This window comes from Vulpes vulpes, chromosome 11, assembly GCF_048418805.1.
Source record: "Vulpes vulpes isolate BD-2025 chromosome 11, VulVul3, whole genome shotgun sequence".
NCBI classification, from domain to species: domain Eukaryota; kingdom Metazoa; phylum Chordata; class Mammalia; order Carnivora; family Canidae; genus Vulpes; species Vulpes vulpes.
In genome coordinates, this window is record NC_132790.1 from 83,420,607 (window position 1) to 83,448,202 (window position 27,596).

At 33.4% G+C, this 27,596-nt stretch overlaps 1 protein-coding gene across 3 annotated transcripts in view; it reads right to left on the minus strand.

The window, feature by feature from the left end:
• Positions 1 to 27,596, minus strand: part of STAG1 (STAG1 cohesin complex component) — a 401,472-nt gene that overhangs the window by 32,843 nt on the left and 341,033 nt on the right. For 2 of the 3 annotated variants that reach the window (XM_026015434.2, XM_072726921.1), the window contains 5 exons: positions 23,528 to 23,608; positions 9,743 to 9,835; positions 7,603 to 7,777; positions 5,250 to 5,389; positions 2,161 to 2,262 (listed from right to left, as the gene is read on the minus strand). In XM_026015434.2, the coding sequence (XP_025871219.1) occupies positions 2,161 to 2,262; positions 5,250 to 5,389; positions 7,603 to 7,777; positions 9,743 to 9,835; positions 23,528 to 23,608 (591 nt within the window). The remainder of the gene's footprint in view (positions 1 to 2,160; positions 2,263 to 5,249; positions 5,390 to 7,602; positions 7,778 to 9,742; positions 9,836 to 23,527; positions 23,609 to 27,596) is intronic. The other variant, XM_072726920.1, reaches the window with a different exon arrangement.

Consider the following 27,596-nt stretch of genomic DNA (forward strand, 5'->3'; position numbering starts at 1 on the left):
GTTTTTGTTTTTTTCTTTTCTCCCTCTATATTCATCTGTTTTGTTTAAATTCCATATATGAGAGAAGTCATAGGTATTTGTCCTTCTCTATTTTCACTTAGCACAACAGTCTCTAGGCTCCTTCCACATCATTTTGCAAACAGCAAGATTTCATTCTTTTCGGAGATGAGTAATACTCTGTTGTATGTATGTATGTATATGTATATATATATATATATATATATATATATATATATATATACATACCACATCTTCTTTACCCATTCATCAGTCAATGGACATCTGGGCTCTTTCCATAATTTGGCTGTTGATAATAATATATAATATATAGAATATAGATATCAGGGTACATGTATCTCTTTGAATTAGTATTTTTATATTCTTTGGTAAATACACAGAAGTACAATTGCTGGGTCATATGGTAGTTCTATTTTTAACTTTTTAAAAATTTTTTTAAAAATTTAACTTTTTGAAGAATCTCCATAATACTGTTTTTTCAGAGTGGCTGCACCAGTTTGCATTCCCACTAACAGTGTAAGAGGGTTCCTCTTTCTCTGAAACTTGCTATTTTTCACTTAATATTTTGTTTTGAAAATCTTTTAGCTATTTCAGAGTATCACACTTTAACCATTCCTCTGCTAATGGACATTTAGACTATCTCCAATTTTTCAACATTACAGATTTCCTGCAATAAAACATCTTTTAGATACATATCTCTGTTGTACCTGCATGTACCAATGCAGATACCTAGCAACAAGAATAGTGATTTTTAAAAGGAGTATATATCTTCAATTTTGAAATAGCCGGCAAAATTATATTTCAAGAAGGTAAAAGCAATTTCTTTTACAAATGATCTTTTTCTCCACAATTTTATCAATCATTGGTATTTTTTTAAAGATTTTATTTATTTATTCATGAGAGACACAGAGAGAGGCAGAGACATAAGCAGAGGGTGAAGCAGGCTCCCTATAAGGAGCTCTGTGCGGGACTCTGATCCCAGACCTCAGGATCACGCCCTGAGCCAAAAGTAGACGCTCAACCGCTGAGCCACCCAGGCGTCCCAATCACTGGTTTTAACAATCATCTACATTCATGCTAATCTGCCCATAAGTGATAAATATCTTTGTTTCAACTTGTATTTCATTATTAATGAAATTATGCCTCTTTTCATATGGTTATTGGTTTTTAGGGTTTCCTCTTCTGAAAACTGGCTTTTCATATTCCTTTTTTTTTTTTTTTTTAAAGATTTTATTTATCTATTCATGAGACGGAGAGAGAGGCAGAGGGAGAAGCAGGCTCCCCACAGGGAGCCTGAAATGGGACTCTCCCGGGACTCCAGGATCATGCCCTGAGCCAAAGGCACTCAACTGCTCAACCGCTGAGCCACCTGGGCATCCCGCTTTTCATATTCCTTGCTTACTTTTCTACAGGATTTATCTTTGTCACTGATTTGTAGGATCTGTTACATAAGATTGAATATTTCCCTGAACTCATTTAACATTTGTTCAGCGTGTTGAAGTATAAATGTATTTAAGTTTATTTTTAAAGATTTATTTATTCATGAGAGAGACACACAGAGAGAGAGGCAGAGACATCAGCAGAGGGATAAGCAGGCTTATCTGGGCAGGGAGCCCGATGTGGGGACTCCATCCCTATCCCAGGATCATGCCCTGAGGCAAAGGCAGATACACTCAGCCAGAGCCACCCAGGAGTCCCTGTATTTGTTTATATACACATACCTACAGCCCCACCCATCTCTTGAAATCTCTGTATTAATTCACTAGGCATTTATTAGGGACTCTTATTTACATAACATACGTGACTTATTTTCTTATTTGAATGCTATTTTTGCCCTTTCTTCATTAAATATTTTTAAAATAAATATTTAGATTTTTCTATTTAAATGATTACTTTTTAAAAGTTTGGCATTTCATCTGGTCCAAGAATAGATCACTTTAGGATTTCATCTATTTGAAATGTGAACTGTAAGATTATCTTTCAACAGAAAAGACCTATAACACGTCTTTATACCATAAAGTATCCATAGTAATGTACTGATACAATGACCTAGTTTAAATGAGTAAGACGTACTAAACACATAAAAGTGTTAAATAACATTAATTGTACTCGTTAACTCTTTCCTTTCATCAGATTTCTTACCTGCTGTAAACTGAGAATGAGGGTCTTGGCACACTGAATTTTATCAATCTGTCTGGTTTTACTCAGTGTTTCCTTAATAATATCACCATAGTCATTGTAATACTGTGAGAAAAAGAAAGAAAACACAGATTTAAAATTACTGAAATTTCATGAGACAAATAGTGAACTGGTGAAAGAATGTAAAGGGGGAGCTCAGAGGTGTTTAATTTCTTCATCTTAAACATATCAGAGATAAAAGATACTGTCTAAAGTTGAAGGAATACACATTTGATATTTAAGATTATTAAGTAACTAACATTCACTGAAAAACTAGGAATTCCAGGAGGGGAGGAAGTGACATATGTAAATAAAATTCCTTATTCTTTGTAACATGGCTTCAATAGCACTTTAAAGTTGACAAATCAAGAAACAGAATGTGGGTAGAAACTTCATAAAGAACTAAAACCAAAACACTTATTTTTTTTTTTTTTAAAGATTTTATTTATTTATTCATGAGAGACACAGAGAGAGGCAAAGACATAGGCAGAGGGAGAAGCAGCAGGGACTCCAGGATCACGCCCGGAGCCAAAGGCAGACACTCAACCTCTGAGCCACCCAGGTGTCCCAAACCAAAACACTTAAAATTGCTTGCCTGTGGGTAGTGGGCCTAAATAAAGGGGAAGGGTAGATTGGTGTAATAGACCTTTCATTTAATACCTCTGTGTACTATGTCATTCTCTGCTCCCCAATGTCTATATTTTACTACTCTAAGATAAAAAATTAAAACACTGACTTCTTCAATAGTGACTGAGAAGTATTTAATTTCTTTATAATTCAAATTTTTTTGACACAGGATTTTAAGAATTTTTCTTGTAAATAATTAGGAAAAACCTTATTTAAAACTACTAAATCTGGATATTATTTACAAGCTAAAGCCTAAAACCCTATGAACTAGGTGAAGAAGTGAGTATATTAGCTTGGCAATTGGGCTTTTATAATTTTCAAAAAGATGGGTATGTTTCCATGATGTGAGGTGTAAAAAAGAAAACGATATCTTAATATACTGAGGTGGTTCAACAGGCACATCTCCAATAAATTAATATTTGCAGTGGTCACATGGAAAACTGGGGCAAAAAGCCTCATAAACTGAGGATATATAACAAAGAATAGCAATTAACTATTAGAATACTCTCAAAAAATTAAAGCTTATAATGAGCAGAGGTGCAAAAATTGCTAAGGATGATAATAAGTTTTGGATAAAGCTCATTTCTTGAAACCAACACAGTACTGTTAAGGGATAAAAAGGAAAAACCATTGTAAGTTCATATTCATGCACTCAAACTGTGTTTACACATTACTTTAGGAAGCCTTCTTAGGTTTCTTTCACTTAAGTCTCTCTCTCTGTTTTATGTTTACTTTGTAATTTGTACATCTACTACTATAATAATCATGCTGAGGCTTTATGGTCTAATGGGAAGAGCTAAGCTTTGAAGCTAGACAAACCTAGAATCAAATTTCCGTCTTTGCTACTTATAATAGTTAAGTGACCTTTGAAGGTTACTTAACCTCTTGGAGCTTTAATTACCTTATCTGTAAATGATGATATTTCCTACCTAAAAGGATTACTGAAATCAGTGAAAATATGTAAAAGCCTTAGAATTAGAACACTGTCTCAAACATAAATGGCATAGAACACAGGCAGCCACTCATTATTACCATGCTACATAATATTATGTTTGTATTTCAGTTTCTCTATCATTCTATAAGCTCCTTAATGCAGAAATCACATTTTTTAAAGATTTCTATCAGCACAGTGCTCATACTGCAGTTGTTCAGCAAAATATGATGAATTAGTTACTATGTCACAACTAGAAATGGACTGTAATTAAACATGGATAAAGACACAAATGAGTGAATCAACGCGGCTCGCGCGCAATATCTGAACATGGGCCAAACACTATCTGTGACAGAAGAACAAGGTAAAAACAGATGTGCCTGTCATAAAGATTTCTGAGCACTACTTTTTTAGAGGGTCAGAAACAAAATGGAGCTTAAGGAAAGCAGGGCAAACAGCCAGGAAGGCAGGTACCTATCAAAATCCCGTCCTATAAAGAATGGTTTAAAACCTTCAACACCTTCTTAACGTCCCTCAAGACAAAAATCTAGGCTTCACACACAGCATATAGTTTAGCGACACATTCTTTAAATCTCACCTCTGGCTCCAATCTCATGAGCAATCTATCTTGCTACATCAAATTACTTGCATTTCCTTCCAAAAATTCACATTCCTTTGTGTCTTTGTCCATGAACTTCAATCTGCCCACAAGTCCTCCCACTACTTCTTTGCTTACTAATTTATGCTTATCATCTTAGGCTTAGTTCAGAAGTCACTTCTAAGCAGTTTCTATTAATCCTTCTATTTCTTTAGAGTTGGGTGTCTCTTATGTATTTCCCGAAACCCCTATGCATACCTCTATTATACAATATAATACAATTGTATAATTGTTGACAATCTTCAGCTTTAGACTACTTAAGAGCGGGAATTTTATTATTTTTTTAAAGATTTATTTGAAAGACAGAGAGAGTGCAAGTAGTGGGAGGGGCAGAGGGAGAGTCTTCAAGCAGACTCCCTAGCCAATTGCAGGGCTCAACTCCAAGACCCAAGAGATCATGACCTGAGGCAAAACTAAGAGTCAGATGCTTAACTGACTGCGCCACCCAGGTGCCCCTAGAGCAGGAATTTTTAAAATCTTTGTAACTTTAGTGCCTGGCTGGCGGCATGGTACTTAGCAGACATACTTATAAAAATGTCTTGAAGAGATGTCATAAGAAAGACTAGGTTTCTTCCATGTTGATCAAGAGGCTTTATACCTCATGAAAATAAGATGTTCTTTCAATTAATGTGAAGATATTCTACGTCATGGGGTTGATATAATGGTATAGACTGACGAAAAGCTTATAAGCTATAAAAGAGAGAAATCTTATATATATCAGAAAATCATCAACAATACATAGTTACCTGCCAATTTAGTTTATTATCTTTTCATTTTTAAGTCCAGATTTCTGTACCACAGAGATGGAAGGAAAAAAATAAGACTATGAAACTATACCTTCATGTAGTGTTTAAAGATGTCTGCAGCTGCATGCATGTCAACAATATCATAAATGATAAGTTTGCTGAAGGCAGCAAGTAGATTCCTTCTTTTATGTAAGGCCTCAATTTTATTAGCTTCATCTTCTTCATCACCCTCTAACCACAGAAAATAAATTGGTTATGAACTTTGGCTCTTCATCCAAGGTAAAACAATGTAGACAATCTGTATAATCAAATACCAACTTATAACTTTACAAACAGTACTATTCAGTTTTAAGATAAAAACTGTTAGCTGAACTGATTATTTTAGGGTGCTATTGTTATACACTTAAAAAAAAAGATTTTTTAATTTACTCATTTGAGAGAGAGAAAAAAAGAGAAAGCATAAGCAGGAAGAGGAACAGAGGGAGAGGGAGAAGCAGACTCCCCACTGAGCAGGGAGCCTGATTCAGGATTCGATCCTAGGACCTTGGGATCATGACCTGAGCTAGAGGCAGACACTTAACCAACTGAGCCACCCAGGTGCCATAGTTATACACTTATTAAACATTTAGTAGGTACAAAGGTTCTTACCATCTAGGAAACTGTCATAACAAAGACTAAGATAAGCAAACCACAGATAAGTTTTTTTCTTATATTTTTATCATAATACTACTGTTGTCGGTTTACCTTAAAAATGCTATCTCTTCTCATTTCAATATTCTTTATATGCTACTAGCTGTATTTCAACAGAGAAGAAATTTCTGGAAATTTTTAAGATATAGGGAAAGGCTTTCTTTTAGAAAGAAATATGTGGGGAGTAATGGAAATAAATAGAGATGTTAATTTTCAGTGCTTGTCCTTAACATGGTTACATTATCAGCATATTTTGCAAACCATTTATGTCTACACACACACACACACACACACGTTTTAAATGTAGACTCCACACTGGGTGAGTGGCAAACACAGGGCTTTAATTCATGACCTTGAGATCAAGATCTGAGCTGAAGTCAAGAGTTGGACGCTTAACTGACCAACTGGGATGCTAAGCCACCCAAGCTGCCCCTACACATACACAATTTTTAAAACAAAGCTTGCTATTAAATTCTTTCAAAATGAGTAGTGTTTCTTCCTCAGTTTTTTTTTAATTCTCAGGCCCTACTGGTGTGTCTATTTTAAATCCTAGAAAAAATTTCTTCACAAGGCTCCAGATGTTGACACATTTGTTAAAATGTGCACTGACTTTCTCATGTCTTGGCTTGCCCTTAGTTGCGGAGTGTTCTTTCTTTCCTTCTTCACGTGTGTATAATCACAGAAGAACTTACTCAACTTCTCTCTTTCCTTTTTACTAATTGGTCCTGCTGTGAAGCACCACTGCTTTGAGAAGTTGGAAATCTTTTTGCTTAAAACAAGTAGTAAATAAATTTTATCTCCTGAGATTAAAATGGACCCTAAATAGAGACTTTGTTTCACAATTTAGTATTTTCTAAAATGTTCTGTTAAGTAAAAAATACTCTAATAGCACCAAGTAGATCCACAGATCAGATATGCTACAGATCCTAACTCATCTATTTCACAAATAAGCTAAGCAACACTTATTTACAATTATTTCTATTTGGTCTAATTATGCTACATTATTATTATGCAGGTTTGGCATAATTTTGACTGGTGAGGTTTGATAACAATCTTTTAATACTTAATATCTTATATTTTGTTAATTTAAGTAATATATGATGACTATTCAGGAATAGAAAGGAACTTGGATGCCTTCCTTTAGAAAAATTATGAACCTGGACATAGTTCAATTAGAAACATATCTATCTGCATATATATTTTACATATGTGGGAAATAACAAATGTACACAATTATTCATTATAGCATAATTTGTAATAGCAGAAGACTGGAAATGAGCCAAACATCAATAGGAGGTGGATAACATAAAATATGCTATAAACAATAAATTACTTTGTAGCTATTGGAAAAAGAATAAAGAAGCTCTATATGTAGTGTCAGGGAAAGACCTCTAAGGTACTGTTCTAAAGGAGGGAGACTTCACTGTGTACATTTTCATTCTTGTTGGTTTCTGAACTACAAGAATGTAGTAACTCTATTTTTATTTATATTTTGAGAAAGAGAGAGAGAGAAAGAAAGAGAATCTTAAGCAGGGTCCACACCCAGCATGGAGCCCGAGGCTTGCCTGATCTCACGATCCTGAGATCTTGACCTGAGCCAAACTTAAGAGTCACTTAATAGACTGAGCAACCCAGGTACCCTTTTAAAAGAGAGAAATTCTACTTTTTTAGAACTGAATTTAAATTATTTCCTGATATCTTTTGGGGTTGGTAAAAAAAAAGATCAACATTGACAAGATAAGAGCTACAAATACCCATGCTCTGGTTCTCCTCATCTTGGTCAATGAAAACATGATCCATTACAAAACTGAGGAGTTCAGACTGGAGTCCAGTATCTGGATTAAACACCAAAGGCTGAAGACCTTCTCTGCCACCTGTCATTAATTGGTGGCTAAATATCATCAGAAGATCACAGAGTAACATGAATGCCTGCAATGCAAAGGGAATTCATCAGTAATATATAAATACAACTACAAGTCAGATCAATGTTAATGAAAACATACTAAATTAAGTGCACCTCAATAACAATACCATAGCACAAATAGAATACTTAAATTTCAACTATTTAATTCCCAAACTTAATGAAATTACTTTTTCTCATTAAATACTACTAGTCCTATTTAAGACTTTTTCTCCCTAAATATAGTCTATTTCTTTTACTTGGCTGTATTAATTCAAAATAGTTAAGAGATTCTGATTTCAACTTAAAAAATAAATGACTTAAAGCCAACTCTGGAAATATGAAATTAATATAATAAATTATGACAGAGGTTAGAAATCAATCATATATTGCTTAATTAAACAATAAGTATAAATCTTAAGACAAACTATATTATCCAAACAAATTACAATGCAGTACTCTAAACCTTAAAGCTACTACTTAGGATTCTTCTTCTTCTTCTTTTTTCTTAGGATTCCTCCTTAAAAAAATCAAATGCAAAACAAACAAAACAAAACCCCTCTAACATTTAAAACTGAATTTAAGACCATTCATATAGAAACCAGGATCTGAAAGCTTGCCAACAAATTTAATCACAGAAGGGAACTTTCAAAACATTTCCCTAAAAAAAAAAAAAAAAAAAAAAAAAAATTTCCCTAAAGAAAAGTATTATAGTTAATGTTGTCAAATTTGCCCTATTTAATGAATAGCATGAAATAAGCCTGTCATCAGTTTACTATAAATGATTTTGTTTTGGGATAACTGTGGACTCTGATAACTCAAAATCATTCACTTACCCCCTTCTAAATATTGATATCCATGGGAAAACATAATTTTGGTATGTATTTGGAGATGGTTGTATACTAGGCTATCCATCTCCAGTGAGAATCATGGCAGTTCATGCTCTGATTACACAATCATGAATTACATAAAGATACTTAGAAAGAGCCATTTGAAAAGGGGAGCATAAAGAGAATCCAGGGGAAAGTGTATATATATTTTATGGAGGCCACAATTTGAGATATCACCAGTGATGATGTAGAAACACTGAATTTTTGGTTTAAATGTCCTGAGCTAGGTACTTTCAGACAGCTCTGATGGGGTTCAGAAGGTTTAGAGAGTAAGATCTAGGGAAGACCATATCTGTTCCCATTTTAAGTTATATCCTGATAACTTTAATAGAGACCTGTGATAACCTACTTGTAAGAAGGGATAGCAAAGGATAAGTACTACAGTATTCTTTAACTAGACTAACTGGCCATTTTCTATCCCAGTATTATTATAAAAAAATATGGAAAAAAGTATCTTGTTTTATATAATAGTACTTTATATAAAAGTACTTCCAACAGACTAGTATAATTAAACAGCTCACAAAATCACTTCATGGAAATGGTATTGCCTTGGGCTGTGCTGCCCTACCCAAGGAATGAGGAGTCTATTGAATTGATGGGATAAACCTACTTATACCCCTACTTTTCAGGTACAGGGACTCAGGGATTCCTTGCGCTAAGAGACCTGATTCTGCTACCAAAGCCTGCACAAGTCTCTTCCCTACGCATACTGTATCACCTGTGTGTGTACTTGTTGGCCCCAGGGCAGACGTTTGAGGAGATAATGACAGAGTTTGGACATGTGGGCTGAAGTGTTTACATGTGTGTGTGAGAAGTTCTTCCAGCTCCCCAAACCTCCCTGTTTTAGGACAGAATTCTTAGGAATCTTAGGAATTATAGAACTACATCATTAGTACAGTGTCCTTGTCTAGGTAAAAAGACCTGTAACAAGTTAGTTAGCTTGCTTTGTTAAATTAAATATTCATTCATCTATACTCTTTTCCAGATTCCATAAATGTTAGGGACAGATTCGTACACTAAGAACTGCCATTAAAAATTACATCTTATTATTATTATTCAGTATATTTGTTTTTTATTGAGAGCTCTTAACTGATAATTTCTTACCTGTTCCTTCACTGGAGTATTAACATTAGATAGGCACTGTTGGCAAACAGCCAAAAAGGATTTCACTGTTTTCCTCAATACCAACAAATCCTCCTGTAAGACACATTCAAATTTGTAAACATGAATTACAATCTCCTAGAAAAATGATCCAGAAGAAATAATAAATGGAAAGTAGCCAATTGGTTTATTGTTAAGGAAATTCATAAAACCAAATTTGTTGTTGGGAACCAAATTAAATAGTTATTTCCTAGTTATCCTAATGGAAGGGGCAGCAAAACTGATAATCCCAAACACTCAATTCTATTTTGCTTAGGAACGCTCAGTATAATTTCTCCCAACATATTTTCCTTTATAAGTATGGTTTACTTGGGTTGATACTAAAATTATTAGTCTTCCTAAATACATGTTAGTTGGTAGTATGGTGAGGGAGCACAGCAGCACACCGAAAAAAATCAATTAAGCAACAAATATATATTGAGTTTCTCCCATATTCTTAGCACTCTGCAAAATACCAATGGGAGAAAGATAATTTTAAGACTGCCCATGCCTTCAAAGAGTTAACATCCTATCAGGGTATTACACCAATCAGAGAGTAATTAAGTATTCAAAATTTTTGGTATTAACTGTAGCAAAGAGAGCTGAGATGGAGGGACCTTTATAATAGGATGGGCTCTAATTTAAAATTGAATGAGTGAATAGAATTTAATTAGATGGCCATATAACATTCAATGTGAAAATTTGAAAAGTATAAAAGGAAATTTAAATTTATCAAGCACCTAAATGTGTCGGGCACTGGTTTGAAGGGCTTACTGTTACATAATTTAGTATTTGTATTGATTAGAAGTAGTCATTATTAGCAAGGGTTTGAAACCACACTGTCTGATGTCAGAGCTCATATTTGTACTAATGAGGAAGACACATGAAGATAATTCAGAATGACATAGATATTTAAAATAGTAATGAAGAGTTATTAAATTAGCAAAGGCGGATGATATAGAAATCACTTTTAAAGAGTACTCTATTAAACTAAAGTTCTTGAAGCTACTTTTTTTTTTTTTTAAAACAGATGGCAGAACTCACTCCCTTTTGGGATCTTCACATCCCAAATAAAGATACTTAAAAAATTACACACATCTATTTCCTCTTGCTAAAATGAGTGTAGTATTTGGAAGAATAAGCTCATTTTTTGCAGAACAGTAAAAAGAACACTGTCTTTAAAACCTTTATTGTTCCTGCAGATGAACATCCAACAACCAAAACTCAACATTCTTTGACCTTCTCTAATTTCAAAGATTCATTATACATTAGGGGAAACAGACAAGAGAACAGGCAGCTGCAATAGGATATAAGGAGTACTATGTTGGAAAGCCTAATCCAGAGTTAAAAGTAGTCACAGAAGGGTTCCCAAAGATGGTAACATGTAAGCTGAGTTTTGAACAACTAAAACTTATCTAGCTATAGAAAAAGGTATCTGACGGCACAAAATGTTCAGAAGCCTGAACACACTTTTGAGAGGCTGTTAATTTATTGCAACTAGGGCACAAATAGGGAGGAGAGAGCAAAAGAGAAAGCTGAAGAGGAAAACAGGATCCATTTCCATTTAAATAGAAGATCATTTAAAAACCCTTGTTAAGTCATCTGGGTATTATCCTAATGGCAATAAAGAACTACTATAAAAGAATTCTTATCAGGAGATTGCTAGAATTTTGTTTTAAAGAATCATATTCTAAGCAGAATGGAGAATGATGTGGAACAGGGAGGCTACTTAATGGTAAATACAATCTTCTGCTGAATGCTTATTATGTACCAGGTACTGTGTTCTATGGGCCATAAATTTAAATCTCGCAATCACTGTATGAAGTGCTACTATTCAGATGAGGCAACTGAACTTCAGAACACCCACAGATTCTAAGTGACAGAGTAAGGATCCAAATATGGGGTTATCTGACTCTTCTGTCTAAAATCCATGCTCTTTAATCCCTATTCTATGTTTCCTTACATATTAACAAAAGCCATAGGAATAATTTAGAATAAAGGCCTGAAAATAAAATGTTGGCAGTAAAGATGTGAAACAGTTTGAGGAGAAATTAAAACAGCAGCATAGAACTTATGCACTAATCAGAATGGGGGGCATTGATTAATCCTAAAGTTCTAGGTAGTTACCTATTAGGTGGATGATGGGTAAATCACCGAAATAGTTAACACACAAAAAAACACTGACCTAACAGTTCAATTTGGAGATGATGATCTGAGATTCCTGAAAAATATCCTACTGGAGATATGTAGTAGGAAGTTCACTACAGGAGTTCAAAGCCCATGGGAAAGAATTTATTAAGCAAGAATTAATATCTGAGAGTCCTCGGCATTTAGATGGCAACAGAAGCAATGGAAGTACACCAGATTACTCAAAGAGATTATGTAGAGAAGGTGGACAAAAGTATCTTGGGGAACAAAAATATATAACATGACTGAGAAAGAAGAGCATGTGAAGAAATATAAGAAATGGTCTGAGTAGGAATAAAAACCAGAAGAATATGGCATCTTCTGCAAAGAAAACATTAAAAAATGTTAAGAAAAAAATTAAAAAATGGATGTAGTAATTTAAATGCCACAAAGAAAAGACAAGCTAAGGATTAGAAAGTATCTCATATCAGCAATGATAAGGTTGTGAGTGACCTTGAAGAGAACACTTTCAGTGGAATTAAAAGGGCTGAAGTCAGATTGCAGTGGGTTGAAAGAAAAAGAAGTCAAACTCTTATAAAAAAGTTGGTCAAGAGCCAAAAAAAAAAAAAAAAAAAGATGGCTGCTAGAAGGGTCTTTTGAGATTAATGGAGGATTTTTTTTTAATCTTTTCAATAGAAAAAAAATTTGAGAATTTGCTGAATAACTGAAAGAAAAACAAAAAGCAAGCCAGGCTACTGACTAGTTACGTGACCTTAGAAAACTTACATCTCAGGATTATAGAGTCAAAAAAACTATAACTGAATCTGAATGATGAGGTTCTATGGCATTCTGTGATTCTGTTGAATTGACTCCTAGGCATTCCAATGAGAACAGATAGGTGCTAACTGGTTAAACCTCCTAGTATTCAAAGGATGAATGTTCACTGTTCCCTTGCTAGTACCTAGAATAGTGCTTGGCACATGGTAGGTGTTTAATAAATATTTACTGAATGAAATGTTAAGTATACATAATATAGATGATACTACAATCCTAGGGTTAAATGTGTAATGTGTTTGTTTTTCCAAACTATGAACAGAGTTCTAAAAAATGATGCTAGGAGGTAATAATGCTTTTATTTCCTTAAATTTTTTGGTTAGTATGCAAAGAAGCTGTCTAGGGAGCTATCTTTGGAGTTGGAGGCAAGTATTCCTTTAAAGGTCAATCATAAAGCAGGTATGTCTTACACAAAATGACAACTTGCCAATTCATTTGAAAAGTTGTATACTTAACATTGCAAATAAGTAAGCAACCTACCAAAACTAATCAGAAGTATTTAAAGAAGAAATGAATGAGAAGGAACCAAGAATTAGAAGCTAAAAGCCTTTAGCTGTAAAGTTTGCACTAGATTGGATGCAACCTAAATATTATTTGAGTGCTCAAGAAAGTTAATTGTAGTCAGATTCCATTAAAAGAAATACAAGTAACAATAGGTTTAGGTAAATGGAAAGAGAAACTGTATATTTTAACTAATCTTTATATGGTAAATCCCTTTAAACAGCTGAGAGTAGAATTTAGGTTCTTGTGGATTTCAGAATATAGTGCTTTTTATTCACTGTACAATTTCCCACTTCATTATGCAGGCATCTTACTATATTTCATTTGATTTAAATAGTTGGAATTATGATTCCCAAGACTGTGATTGTGCTCAAGTTAACAGCCACTACTGGGATACATGGTAGTAAAAATCGTTAGAAATTTTCAGGATGTTAAACCAAAATTTTAAGAGGTTCAGAGTCTACGATTTTAAAATTCCAGCATTAAGGTAAGTTTCAGAGTTGGCTTTATTCTTAATGTCCTTTGAAAAGCAAGAATATATGATATTCAAAAGGGTAAGAAAAAGTAAGAAAAAAATATAAGAAGATGCTTAATAGGGCCAATAATGAGAGCTTAAACCACAAAAATTAGCACATTTACTTGAACTCCTTTTAAAATAAACTGTTGGCTGTTAAAAACAATTTTTTGGGGGGGAAAGATTTTATTTATTCATGAGAGACACACAGAGAGAGGCAGAGATACAGGCAGAAGGAGAAGTAGGCTCGCTGCAGGGAAGCCTGATGTGGGACTCAATCTCAGGACCCAAGGATCACACCCTGAGCCAAAGGCAGATGCTCAACCACTGAGCCACCGTAGTTGAGACACCCAGGTGCCCCGCTGTTTTAAAGTTTGAGGAAACTTGTTACAGTCCATATATTCTGGAATGAAATACCTTTTCTCCTGCTGTAATAGCTGTAAAGTCATTATGAGAAAAACTAAACATGCTTAACTTACACTGAATAAACAGGAACATTTTTATATGTAGTATTTTTTTCTGGGCTAGAATTCAATAATAATAAAGTTAACATTTACTGACACACACTATGTACCAGGCACTACTCTAAGCTTTTTGTGAATTAACTCAACTAATCCTCCAAACTGTGATGGATATTGATATTATCCTCACTCTCCCATTTTACATACAAAGAGGCACAGAGATGTTAAATGCAGTCCCAAAGACCAAAGCAGTTTGCCTCCATTCTGTGCTCTTAACCATTGTACTATAATGACTTTTTTCTATTAAGTGGGTAAATTAATATGTTGAGGAAAAAGACATTATGGAGATAAGAAAATTGAAACTCAAAATACTCAAATATATTTATATATAAACAAAAAAGATGGTCAACTCAGAGGACACTGAAAAACAACAACCCAAGAGCAAGATATGCTAGTTATCCAGACTGTAATTTTAAGAAACTAGAATGTTTAGGGAGTACCTTTACAACTTTGAACACTTACTTTACTTATAAAATCCCCTTTCTAGCCAGAGTACCTAAATTATAGAGGTGAGAACTAAAGGCAGAGAGTGAAAAGAAGAGTAATCTCAGTACAGTATAAGCTATAATATGAACTAACTATATAGTACTTGTTTTCAAATGCTTTTTCCTAAATGGAACCAGTGTTTTCTTTTGTTTTCAAAAAGTAGCTTGGCATCAGGACACTTTTCCCAAGTAGCTGTGGAAAGAATTTGAATGGTTTAGGTGATAAGATTATCCTGAGATTTAAGTTTTAATATCTTGGGGCTACATTCTTTTTTATCCATTTTGGAAGTTGTCTCACTAGCTGGGCCCAAGTTTTTTGTTTTTGTTTTTCTTCCTGGTAGATTTTTTGAAATCAAGAATTTCAAGTAATTAAGATGTTTTTACACTTTGGCTGGCAAAATCTCAACAATGAAAAACCCTGAATAAGGCTGGCATAATTAAGGCAGTGAATTTATCATATAACGCATATAAGAAAGGAGTTTTCTCAAAGGCACAAAGGCTCTCACATCCTAGAAAAATAGATCTTAAATGTAGACTGTTCCTTAAGAACCAAGTATCTCAATATGACTACAATCAGTGAAGAAAGGTCAGAGTTTAGGTCCTATACACACACAAACATGTATCTAGTGTAAGTCTGGGATACAGTATAGCAGATTTTGTCCTACAGTATAGCAGATTTTGTCCTCCGTCTGTATTTTGGAATAATAATGAAGGAAGTCAAGTTTCTCAATTTGGTCACTATTTTTCTTCTGTACTGACTTCTTTAGCTTCCTTCATCTTTGTACATTTTCATTATGTATCACAATTTTGTGTGTCTAGAGAAAAACCTAATTTAGTTGTCTACTTATCTATAGATATGAAATACCATTAAGATAATTACAGCCAGAAAACTGAAGCCACCGAAGAACTAGTATTACATACACAAAACCAGTTCAACACTATCAATATATAACAAATACATATTTTAGAATGGGCAGCAAAAGAACAGAGAAGTTGTAAAATGAGGACCAAGACCAGGTCAAAGATGTTAGAATACAAAAATAAAGCCTGTGAAGAATTTAGTGATCAATTTTCATGATAAAGAAGGGGCTCAAAACTACTTACCCAGAATAGAAAAACAGGATTATTGACAAAGTCTGGTAAACAAGAGCAAGGGGTTACTTTGTGAGGTCAGGGACTGGCAAACTTTTGGTGTAAAGCGTCAGTCAGACTGTAGTATTTTAGGTTTCATGGGTCGTATAGTCTCTGTCCCAACTATTCTGCTACTGTAAGAAAAGCAGCCCTAGACAGTACATGAATGAACGAGCATGGCTGTGTTCCATTAAAACTTTATTATAAAAACAAAGGTCAGGGTATGGGTCCATGGGCTGTAGTGTGCCCAGTCTATACTGGGCTATAAAGCTCTTTGGAACATAAACTGTGTTATGTTTACTTGTACTTAGTGCCATTACTAACACATAATGAGGCTCATTATATTATTTTTCAGCCCAATTAAGTCATTATCCACATTAAATATGATAAAAACAAATGGAACTAAATTCATTCACTTGGGACACATCAGTGAGCAAAAGATGTAAAAACCATCACCACTGTGGAGAAGTAAACCCTATATAATATTTTTAAAATTGCTTTCTTCAATGAATAGCTGCTACTAGCTTCTCTTTAGGGTGGGGGAGAGGGTGTGCCACTTTTGTCAGTATACATTAAAGTAACTATTGAATATTTGGACCCTAGTTGTAATACCTAGTTTTCAGTGTTGCTGTTCTTGGTAATTTGAATCCCCATCTTCTGACTTTGCCTCAAACTAATCTACTTATGATCCAGGATTCCTTCAGCTGCCTACTGTAGTTCCAAAATATCTGACTTATTTCCTGTAGTGTACAAAGATGAAAGAAGCTTAAGGAGTGAAAGGAGCAGGGGAAAAATAGTGGCTGCTAGGACCAAAGTGAGAGACTTGAATTTCCAAAGTATTCCAAGATACAGGTGAAGAACAAAAATCTACCATGTTCTTTCTCAAACCTACACTAGCTACTAAGCATGTTTACATACTCCCACAGCCTTAGAGAACAGTTCGTTTAGTATCAATTCTTGATTTTGAAAGGGGAGATTAGGAAGGCATAGGCTAGGACTGCAATTTAATGCCATCAAAACAACAGTTGTTGCTTGCTAAAACATTTCCTTCAATTCAATCTTCCCCAAAACCCTATCCCACAGTGAACATCACATACACAATAGGAAACTGAAGTTCAAAGAGGGAAGTAACTTGCTTCTTTGCCACAGGTGGTAAGAAATGGCACCAAAATTTGAACTTAGATTTAACTCCCAAGATCATGATCTAACACAAAAATGCTGGAAATAAGCCCTACTTATAAGCTAGGAGTTTCTTATATATATAAATTGGGTCTGTAACAAGAAGTCCTTTAACAAATACCTGGTAACTTTAGAATGGCTGCTGGAAAAAAATTACATTTTAAAACAAAAAACCTACTGTAGGAAGGTATGCATTATGTTATCAGAGGTATTAAGTAGAATATGAAACACCCATTTCCTTTCTATTCAAATAAATGGACAGACAGGAAAGTACACTTTTATCATTAATTCTGGTGAGGCAAATCCCAATCTCTGTACTAGAAAGTGGGAAGTGTTCTGTTTTGTTTAAATATTCTAAATATTGCTTTAGATCTCTGAAAAACTCAGTTTAAACATACTTTCACATTATAATAATTGTTACTTGGATAGATCTTCTCAGTCCTGGCTTATTTCTTATACCATAAGGTATTAAATATGTTAAGGAGTTTCAGTATTTATAAAATCTGCACCTATAAAATAGGTACTTTAAAGACCACTGTCCCTGTATAAGTAAAAACAGCACCTTACGGAATAGGCTAGTAAAACTGAGGAAGCCTTATACTGTCTTTCCTTAACAGACAGCAATTTTTAAGAACGGGGCCCCAGGAATAGGGTTGCAAACAGCATATAATTATTAATGGAATGCTAGACTCATAACTTGTAGGTTCTTTTATAATTGAACATATTTACTTCTGGTTTTCAGAGGCTTTTAGAATGTTAGATAAAATTCTGGAGAAATTCAGATTTTGGTATGAACCTACTTCAGTATTTCAGATTTTTTTTTTTTTAAAGAACATTCTGAGAGCTGAATAAGAAAATGGCTATTAATCAAGATCTGGATCTTTCTCCTTAAACTCTCCTAGACCAGCCAATCAACACTTGAGATAGGACTCTTGAATGACTCTGAAGTCATGGAACAATCAAAAGGAAAGGCTTTAAATTAACTAGATAGTTACTAAGGATAGAATTCTCATAAAATAAAAGGTAGGGGGGAAACATTCAAGAAGAAAAGAATGAAGTAAAATGGTTATACACTACTAAAAATTTGTTCCTAGAGGAAAAGCTATGACTTTTCACTATTGGCCCCATTCCCCTCCCCCAACAAAGTAGTTAATTCTGCAAAGAGTGAGGTGCTATCTGTATTTTGTTCTTACAGGAAATTTGGGGTAGGTCCCAGGTGAGCTATCTTTCTTTTTTATTTATTCTAAAGGACTGGGAAGGGAAGAGAAAAGAAAGGTAGAAAGCAGCCTGTAGATTTTTACATATTTGAGCCTATTTTTAATAAACTTGTAAAAAATGTATATTTCATGAAGAACAGCAAGGTTAAACATGTCTCCTCACTGGGTTGGCCACCACCAGTCCCATCTTCATCCTAACCCTTCCCTTCCTCAGTCTGTTTGGAGGTAAACAAGTTGGAATTGAGACCCTTAAGTCAAAGGGTAATGGAGGAATAAATTTTGCAGCTAAATACTTCAATAATAAATTCACTTGCAGCTACCTGAGGGATGTTGACTTTCTTTTATTTAAAAGACAAGGAACAGGGCCAGGGCCCAGAAGGCAGGGATGTTTTCCCCAGGCCCTCCCTACTGCTGTCTATAATAGGAACATGCAGGGTAAGGCTGAGAGCTACAAATTTAAGATTATAGAGAGTAGGACAGCTCCTCCTAGGAGGAAAAAAAAAATATTGAGGATAAATTCTACATCCCCAGGCCAAAAAAGGCAACAGGGGCATTATATTAGCCCTAACTCTTATTTACCTGGCTCTTTACATGTCTTTGTATATGTCCAGAAGGAGCTGAAGGAAGAAGGATGTTTTCTGTTAGAGAAGAGAAACTGAAGGCTGCTTCTACAGGACCAGCACTAGGGGGCACCGGAGCAAAGTATACTGAGCATGACCTGTGTGACTGCCAAAGAGCTTCAACTCTGGAAATTAGGGGAACAGAGGAAATACCCATTGGTAAAACCCAATGCACTTCCAATTCAAATAAAGATCTAATCCTGTTCTTGATATATAGTCTTCTCATATACTTTATTTTATGAAAGTGTTCACTGTTGTGTTAAATTATAACTTGAATTTAAACTTCAAATATAACTATCATTCATAATTTTCTGAATGATATATTTTTTGTCATAAATAGAGAAAAAAATAAATTTTAGAAAGTACTCTCTAAAAAGCAATGTGGCAATATATATCAAGACTAAAAGTATGTACCATCTCTGACCCAACAGTTCCATTTCTAAGAATATAATACAAGATGAAACAGTGTAAAACACAGAACAAACTTTTGCATCAGAATGCCCATCATGGCATCATCAATTTTATTAACATGCTTAAACAACCTAAAAATCCAAGAGGTAAGAGTGGTAAAATAAATTATGGACTATCATCCATACATTAAAATATTATCTACAAACACTTCTTAGTAGCTAAAGGAAATGCTGATTGAAGAGGAGACACAAAACTTTGTAAACTGTAAATACATTATGATCTCAATAAGGTTGAAATATGTGAGAAGTACTGAAAGAAAATACACCAAAATATTAACAGTGGTTATCCATAAGTGGTAAGATTCAGAAATTTTATTTATATATTTTTTACAATGAACAAATAGTCAAGTAAGAGAGCCTGAATTTATGAAAACCATTCTACTTTATATTTTACATCCCAAACTAATAAGCATAATTGATTAATCAAACACATGACTTCCTCAGAGATTTAAAGGAATTTCTATAAAAGTGAGTAGCGAAAAACTGGTTAGCCGGCTAGTTCAGCTCGCTAGCAAATTGGTTCATTTCACATTAACATAATAATTGCTCAACAATAAAAACTGAAAATAATTCAAATAAGAACACTTTCAAGTTGTCTCTAAGTGATCATTACACATTTTAAATACATAGACCCCAAGGGGCTACAGTATCAAATTTAAGTTTCAGGGAACAAAAGGAAAAAGGATAGATTGCATTACCAAAGTCCTTTGTATACTTCAATTGTAATCCACTGGCATCACAAATTGAGGCATTTAAAATCACAGCAACTTCTCATTAAATATATCCTACTGGGGATACTGAATGATGAAAAACCCTGACTATACGACATAACTCACCTAACTTTTTGGTACCCAACTGATTAACATTGTTAGCTTGTGTTCAGAAAGGAGTCAACCAACGTGCCCTTAGAAAATTTATTTATAAAAAACAAAACCTTTTAGAACTAGTTGTTTTAAGAGGAATGAAGAATTTAATAAGTGCCAACAGAAAAACTTCTAGATTGAGATTCAAAAGACTTGTGCTCTAAGTTTCAGATCTTAATCAAGTCCCAATGTTTCTAAGTATCAAGTTCCTTATTTGTACAGTGGGATTATCATAACATCTATTTTATAGAATTATTAGGAATATTTAATTAAGTTAAAGCACTTAATTCAAGTGACTTACAAAATGTAAAATATCAACAAGGTAAAAATAATAACAATGTCCCTTTCTAGGTCTTACCTAAAACAAGCAGGTCTCATCAGATCACTTGCAAATTTCCTTATAGCTTTAATATCACACTTATGAACAACAGAATAATATTGCTACAGCAAATAAGATACAGGACACACTAGGCATTTTTCTAGTATTTATCCAAGCTCAACAACTCTGAGCTATATGTGATAAATCAAAATCTAAGATTAGGATGAGATAATCAGGATGTTTTTGTAGTAGCAGCTTTTGAAAGTTTTTGTGATAAAATTAACACTGTTAGATATAGTCATCAACAAAAAAAATCACTCAGACAGTAACAAAAGCTATAAAGCAAAAATAAGTTTCTCTACTTCTTATGCTTGACCCCAAAGAATTTCTCTTTCTCAGAGTTAACCACTATTAAGATTCTTGTATACCTACTCAGACATCTACAGGTAAAGCAGTTATTAATTAACCTTAGAAAACTGAAGAATTTTAGAGCTAGAGTTGACTGGCCGAGTACAATTTTTAATTTTACAAATAAGTAATCTGACAATGATAAGTGATTATTTTAGTTGTTACTAATATCTGGAAAGCATTTCACAATAGATAAAATGCTTTGACATACATTATCTGTTCTATCAAGTGGCTTGCCTCAAGGTTATTTGTACAACAAGCTAATGACGTGGTTGAAACTATAGTTAGGGAGTTGATATCTTATCAGATGGGATATTAATAATAGAGATTAAACACATACAAAGCTTATTTATGTGGATCTTAAATTTTCAAAGATATCCTACATTACATGGGATTAGAAAACTGGCAATTACTGATCTAGTGATTATTACATACGAGTCATTACAATAATTGCTTTTTAAATTTTTAAAAATTTTTTATAATAATTGTTTTAAAAGGATAAATCTTAGCAATGAGAGATTAATTTTTAAAGTTTGCTTGTGTCTTGAAAATTCATTCTTTTCAAGATTATCACTTAGAGAATAACTTTTAAATGATAGATATAACCAACACTCAATGATTATTGAATATACTTGGGTTAAAAAAATTACCAATAACTTCAAAATGAGAAGAAATAATCTGAGAAACATTTTAGTAAGGAGAATTTCACATACAGTATGTATACGCGCAAAACTATAAACAGAAATCAACTGAATAATAATGCACCTAAAAGATGCTGCAGCATTTTCTGGCATAAAGAAAATCAGTGACAACCACAAAAGCTGCACTGCCACTGTGACAATGACAATTACGAAATCTGTATTATGACAAATGATAAAAAATGAAGATATCTTTTATTAGAAGAATGAGTCAGAAGAATAAACAGAAAGCTAAGGAATTTCAAAATAATTTTACGGTAACAGGTTAAAAAATGGAATACCAAAATCAACTAGATGAAAACATCAAAACAAAAGTAACTCTGTTTGCAACATATAAACTCTTGCTATCAAATTTTAACTTATTTATATTCAATCTCCTTTGTCATATTAAGGAACATTTCAAAAACATGAAAGCATTATACACTTTAAAGTGACTTTTGTTACTAATAAAAGGTTAATTTTGATTTCTGCTTTTCAAGACTAAAACTGTCAATAAAATATAAAAAACACGATGCTAACCAATTATTCTTGCTCTAATTGAGAATAAATAAAAACCCCAATTTCTTTCTAAAGGCAGAGAAATCTTCAAGTTATTAATTAGGAAAAAAGGAATGCTGTATATCATGCTGTTGGTTCTATAATGTATCATTAATCTACTGGTTGAATATCTTCTGTTTTGTTAAGATGAGGATATGTAAACATTGTGGTATTTTGACTTGGTTCTTTATCAAGTGTTTGCTCTTCACAAACATATGTTAAAGCCTCTCTCGCAAAACTGCAATATATTTATTTTATATTTGTATCAGATAATTTCAATGTATAAATAGCATTTTTTTGGTCTGATTCTCTTCATGGTTCTGTTCATGGTTTCTTTTCTTCTGAGTTGTGTAATCTTTACCAGGAGCTAATTTTTCTTAAAATTTTATCTGCCTCTTTGAGGCAAGTTCCTTTAGAAAGGATTTACACTTGATTGTGTTAGGTGCCTGGAGATAATCACCAACACAGAATATTGTAAATCAAAATCTTAACTTTTTAAATTTTTTAATGGACCACTAAAGTAGTATGAATTTAGGGTGGAAATCTACATGAAAGCTCATTCATGGTTATAAACTTTCAATGAAAGACCTACTTTCTCCCTTTTATTCAATGACAAATTTTAAGACAGGCTATTTTCCCTATATTCCCCCATGAATGGAGCTGGTATGGGTTTATTTCTAATTTACCCTTGTGCTGGAAGTAACTCTTAAGAATCCTAACTTGATCAGGGGAGATGTGCTACTTAGTAGATAGTCTACGCCAGAGGGCCTTGGGATTTGTCTACATTACAAAATGTCCTCAAGTTTAGTAGGCTTTAGGCTCTGTTTGACTCTCTTGGATCCTAGTTTAATTTAATCTAACTCATATTTTCCTTTTTGTTTTGAATGGTCATGGCTAGATTAAAATGAAAAAAAAAATTACTAGATAATTTTTTTTTTTTAACAAGAGTGTTTAGTTTGGACCCCAAGGTGCTATAATTCCAAAACTAAGACTTACATAGCATTACCTTCAATATTATTCTTTTTAATAGCATGTCACCTATCAGAGCTCTTGTGGTTTCTACTATAGTGATTTCTGGTAAGACTTTTAAATTTGTGTATCTATACAGTTCTGCATCTATTGCTTGAAGAACTGGTTATCTTTCAAAGAGGTAAAATATACTTACTCATAGGATAAAGCAAGAATTGATAATAATTATTATATACTTCATTAAAAATTATAATTTATTGTAACTGGTAAGAATAAATTAATAAGTAATGATTTAAGCAAGGTATTTTATTTTAGTAATAATAATAACCCTTCTGCCTTCAGAAACTCTTACTTACTTTGGAAGGAGAACCATCAGTAATTTTCACCAACTGCCAAAGAATCGAGTAATGGGAACACTGCAGTGCCTGTACGACTATCTGTATCAAATAAAAAAATTCAAACAAATGAGACATAATTTATGTTTGTACAGTATTAAGAGAACAATGTTTATCATAGTTTTTTCTTATAATAAGTTTTCAAGTCCAAATTTTTGTAGAAAGTTAAAATGTGTAAAATAATATTTAGGTAAAAAAAGACAAACCAACATATCAGTCTAGAGAATAAAAATATAATGTATGTCAATAAATATGGACCCAAATAACACTATGCTTTAAACAAAAATCTGTTGTATTTGCTCAGATTTTTAAAAGGGAGATTGAAGAAATTTTTATCCAGATTTTATAATAAATGATTATTTTGTTTTAAAATATTTCTACTATGAATAGAACATGTATACAGAAATGTGCATAAGAGAAAAATACCTTCATGAACACTACCCAAGTCAAGAAATAGAACATTGCTAGCACCTTCTTCCAATATAATGTCTTCTCGTCTCTTTAAAGGTAATAGCCATTTTGACTAATCAGGCAGTCAGTACATTTTAACTACCTAAGTCTGCATTTCTAAATACTGAGTTTATTAACACCTATTTGTGAACATTATATAAATGAAATCATGCAATATGAATTACTTTGAATCTGACTTTTTTCATTTTAACATTTATAGTTAAGATTTATATATATTGTTGCATGTAGCCATGGTTCATTATTTTTTGGTCTTGTATCATATTTAGAATATCGTATTTATTCATTCTATCATTGAGCTTTTACAATGCTTCTGATTTTAGGCCATTATGAAGAATGCTGCTATGAACTTTCTTACACATGTCTCCTGGTGTTCATGCATGCACCTGTCTAGCTCAGAGGTTCTTGAAGTTTTTAGTTCTCAGGACCTCTTTACACTCTTAAAAATGACTAAAGGGTGGCTCAGTGGTTGAGCATCAGCCTTCGGCTCAGGGTGTGATCCCTGGGATCGAGTCCTGAATGGGGCTTCCTGCAGGGAGCCTGCTTCTCCTTCTGTCTATTTCTCTGCCTGTCTTTCATGAATAAATAAAATCTTAAAAAAAATTCTAAAAGATTACTCTAAAAAAAAACTAAATTGCTTTTTTTTGTATGGGTTATTCAACAGATTTATCATGTAAGAAATTAAAAATAATAAATGTTACAAATATTTGTTCATTTTAAAATTAAAATAATTTTAACAAAAAATGTACTTCTGAAGAACTAAACTTCTAAAATGAAAAATATTTAGTGGGAAGAATTACACTGTTTTACATTTTTACAAATCTCTAAATGTCTGGTTTAATAGAAAACAGTTTCGATGTGTTTCTGCATTTTATTAAAATATGCTGTTTCGATTGAAGTATATGAAGAAATCCAGTGTCACTAGTCAGTTGGAAAAAGAAGGTATATTTTTAGTGGTCTTTGCAGGTAAATGTGGCTATTCTTTGACATGACACCAATATTCCAATGTACAGTTGTGAGAGAACAAATGAAGAAAGCAAATAACATCTTCCTCTTATTATGAAAACAGTCTGGGACACCTGGGTGGCTCAGTAGTTGAGTGTCCACCTTTGGCTCAGGGCATGATCCCAGGATCTGGGATTGAGTCCTATGTCGGGCTCTTTGCATGCAGCCTGCTTCACCCTCTGCCTGTGGCTCTGCCTCTGTCTCTCATGAATAAATAAAATCTTAAAAAAAATTATTAAAAAACAAAACAAAACAGTCTGACCTCATAGATGTGCCCTGGAAATCACCAGGGCTCTTCAAACTATACTTTAAGGACCACTGCTCTAGGAAAAGGATTGCTGGATTATATGTAGTATGTGTATGTTTAATTTTTTGGTAGATAGTACCAAGAGTATTATTTTATTTAAGATTTTATTTATTCATTTGAGAGAGAGAAAGAGAGAATGAGCAGCTGGAGAGGCAGAGGGAGAAGCAGACTTCCCAGTGATCTGGGAGCCCGGATGTGGGGCTTGATCCCAGGACCCTGATATCATAACCTGAGCCAAAGGCAGACGCTTAACCATCTGATCCACCCAGGGACCCCCAAGAATACTATTTTAATGTAGTATTAACCTATACTAACTTCTATCTGTTACTAATGGAGATGGGCATTTTTTCATTTTTTATTGGCAATGAATTCTCATTTTGTGAAAATTTGTCCCTATTTTTCAGAGACAACAGAATTCAGGAAAACAAAACTGATTAAGAATTTTAACTATAGGAGAATTTCATTTTGGATAGACCCTTTACTACATTTTTGTTTGAATACATGGTTTATCTTTATTGCAATAAAGAATAATAATTACATTATTATAGTATCTCCATTATCTTCCCCACTTGATAAACTAAAAACCATAAGAATATATGTAGAAAATGAAAAATATATAGAAAAATAAGTATGTAGATAAAAATATATATAGATAATAAAAGAAAAATCAGTAAATGCGGAAAGAAGTAGTTAGAATTCTAGCTAGTTTGACTTAAAAATGTTTAGGTTTTAGATCACATAAACAAAAGATATCTCCAATGCTCCTCCTCAGCACTAAAAATAAATCATTAGAGGGATGAGTAGTGCTGCTTTTGATGCAACACCAGTGAGATGATGTCAGGGTTTTACAAACATAATAATTAAATTACTGACTCATGTCAGAATGCCAGAAACAAGACTACTGAAACATTGTCAAGTTATAAATTTTAATGCTGAAGAAATCACCTTACTATACTTAGAAGATGCTTAATATAGTACATGTACTAATCCTGAGACATTTTTTGATAACCTCTAATTTAGTAGATATGAGGTAAAGTGATTTGTATGGAAGGAAAAGAGAGTATTAAAATTTCTCTATACTTTGAAACAACCTGAATTGTTAGATTACTAGAAAAGTAATATACAAATTAACATTATCAATGGAAAATTAGGATATAAAAAAAGTAATGTTGAAGAATTGTTTAATTTTAGTTACCATTTCTCCTAATCATCACAAATATAATGTCCTTTCCTAATACATTTCTATTGGCCTATATACTAGGAAGTTATTCAAACTGTTCCAAAGTTTTGCAGAAGTTTCTTGGAGGCCATGGTTATGATGGGAGGAGACACTTGGTCACTCCAATACATATTTCAAATAGAGCATCCCCATTTTAATCTGTCATATATTGACATTCATCATGAATTCACTTTAAGGGATCCACCGCATTATTTTAAAATAAAAAGTTTACTTTCATTGACTAGGAAGAATTCTGCCTTCTCATTAGTATAATTATATAACAATACAGCTGACCACATTTCAAAAGAAAATTTAGAACACTTCCTTCTGGGCTTTACATCAGTCATACTGATATTTTATCCTCCATAATAAGTGATGTTACCCCAACTTGTCCAGAAGTCATTTATCAGCAACTTCATCTTTCTGTAGTACAGACAGATAAAACAAGGACAAACAATAAAAAACTGAAAAAGGTAAAAGAGATTGTTTTAACCAAAGGGGACCAGAGTTCTTCTGCCTTTCCTTGATTAACACTCTGAAACCAGAGAGGACCTTCGAATAACATAACAAGTACTGGGCTGATGACAAAGAATTTCTTCTGACCCTACTCCTCTGTCCTCCTGTTTCCATGAGCTATCACTATTCCTGGGAGGACAACGGTAATGTGTACTGCACATTTCTGGGCAAAGTAGTTAGGAAGCAGGAATGCCTTTTCTATCTTCTACTCTCCTACCTGCCTGCAGGATATCAATAACCCAGGAAGCCTTGGTTTCTTGAATGATTGGGTGGTGCAGTGACACTCCACTTCTCTTAACTGCACTTTATAGTCATGGGGGTGAGAAATAAATTTCTATTGTGTTAAGCCACTAAGGTATTGAGATTAATCTAATTATAGCAGTTATCATTATCTTAACATAAAAAATTTTAGTCTTTCCCTTAGTAATTACTTTTACCTATTTACAGGAACCATAGCTCTCTATTTTTGATTAACAGATTGAATTAATGAGAATCATTCAACCTCTAGCTAATGA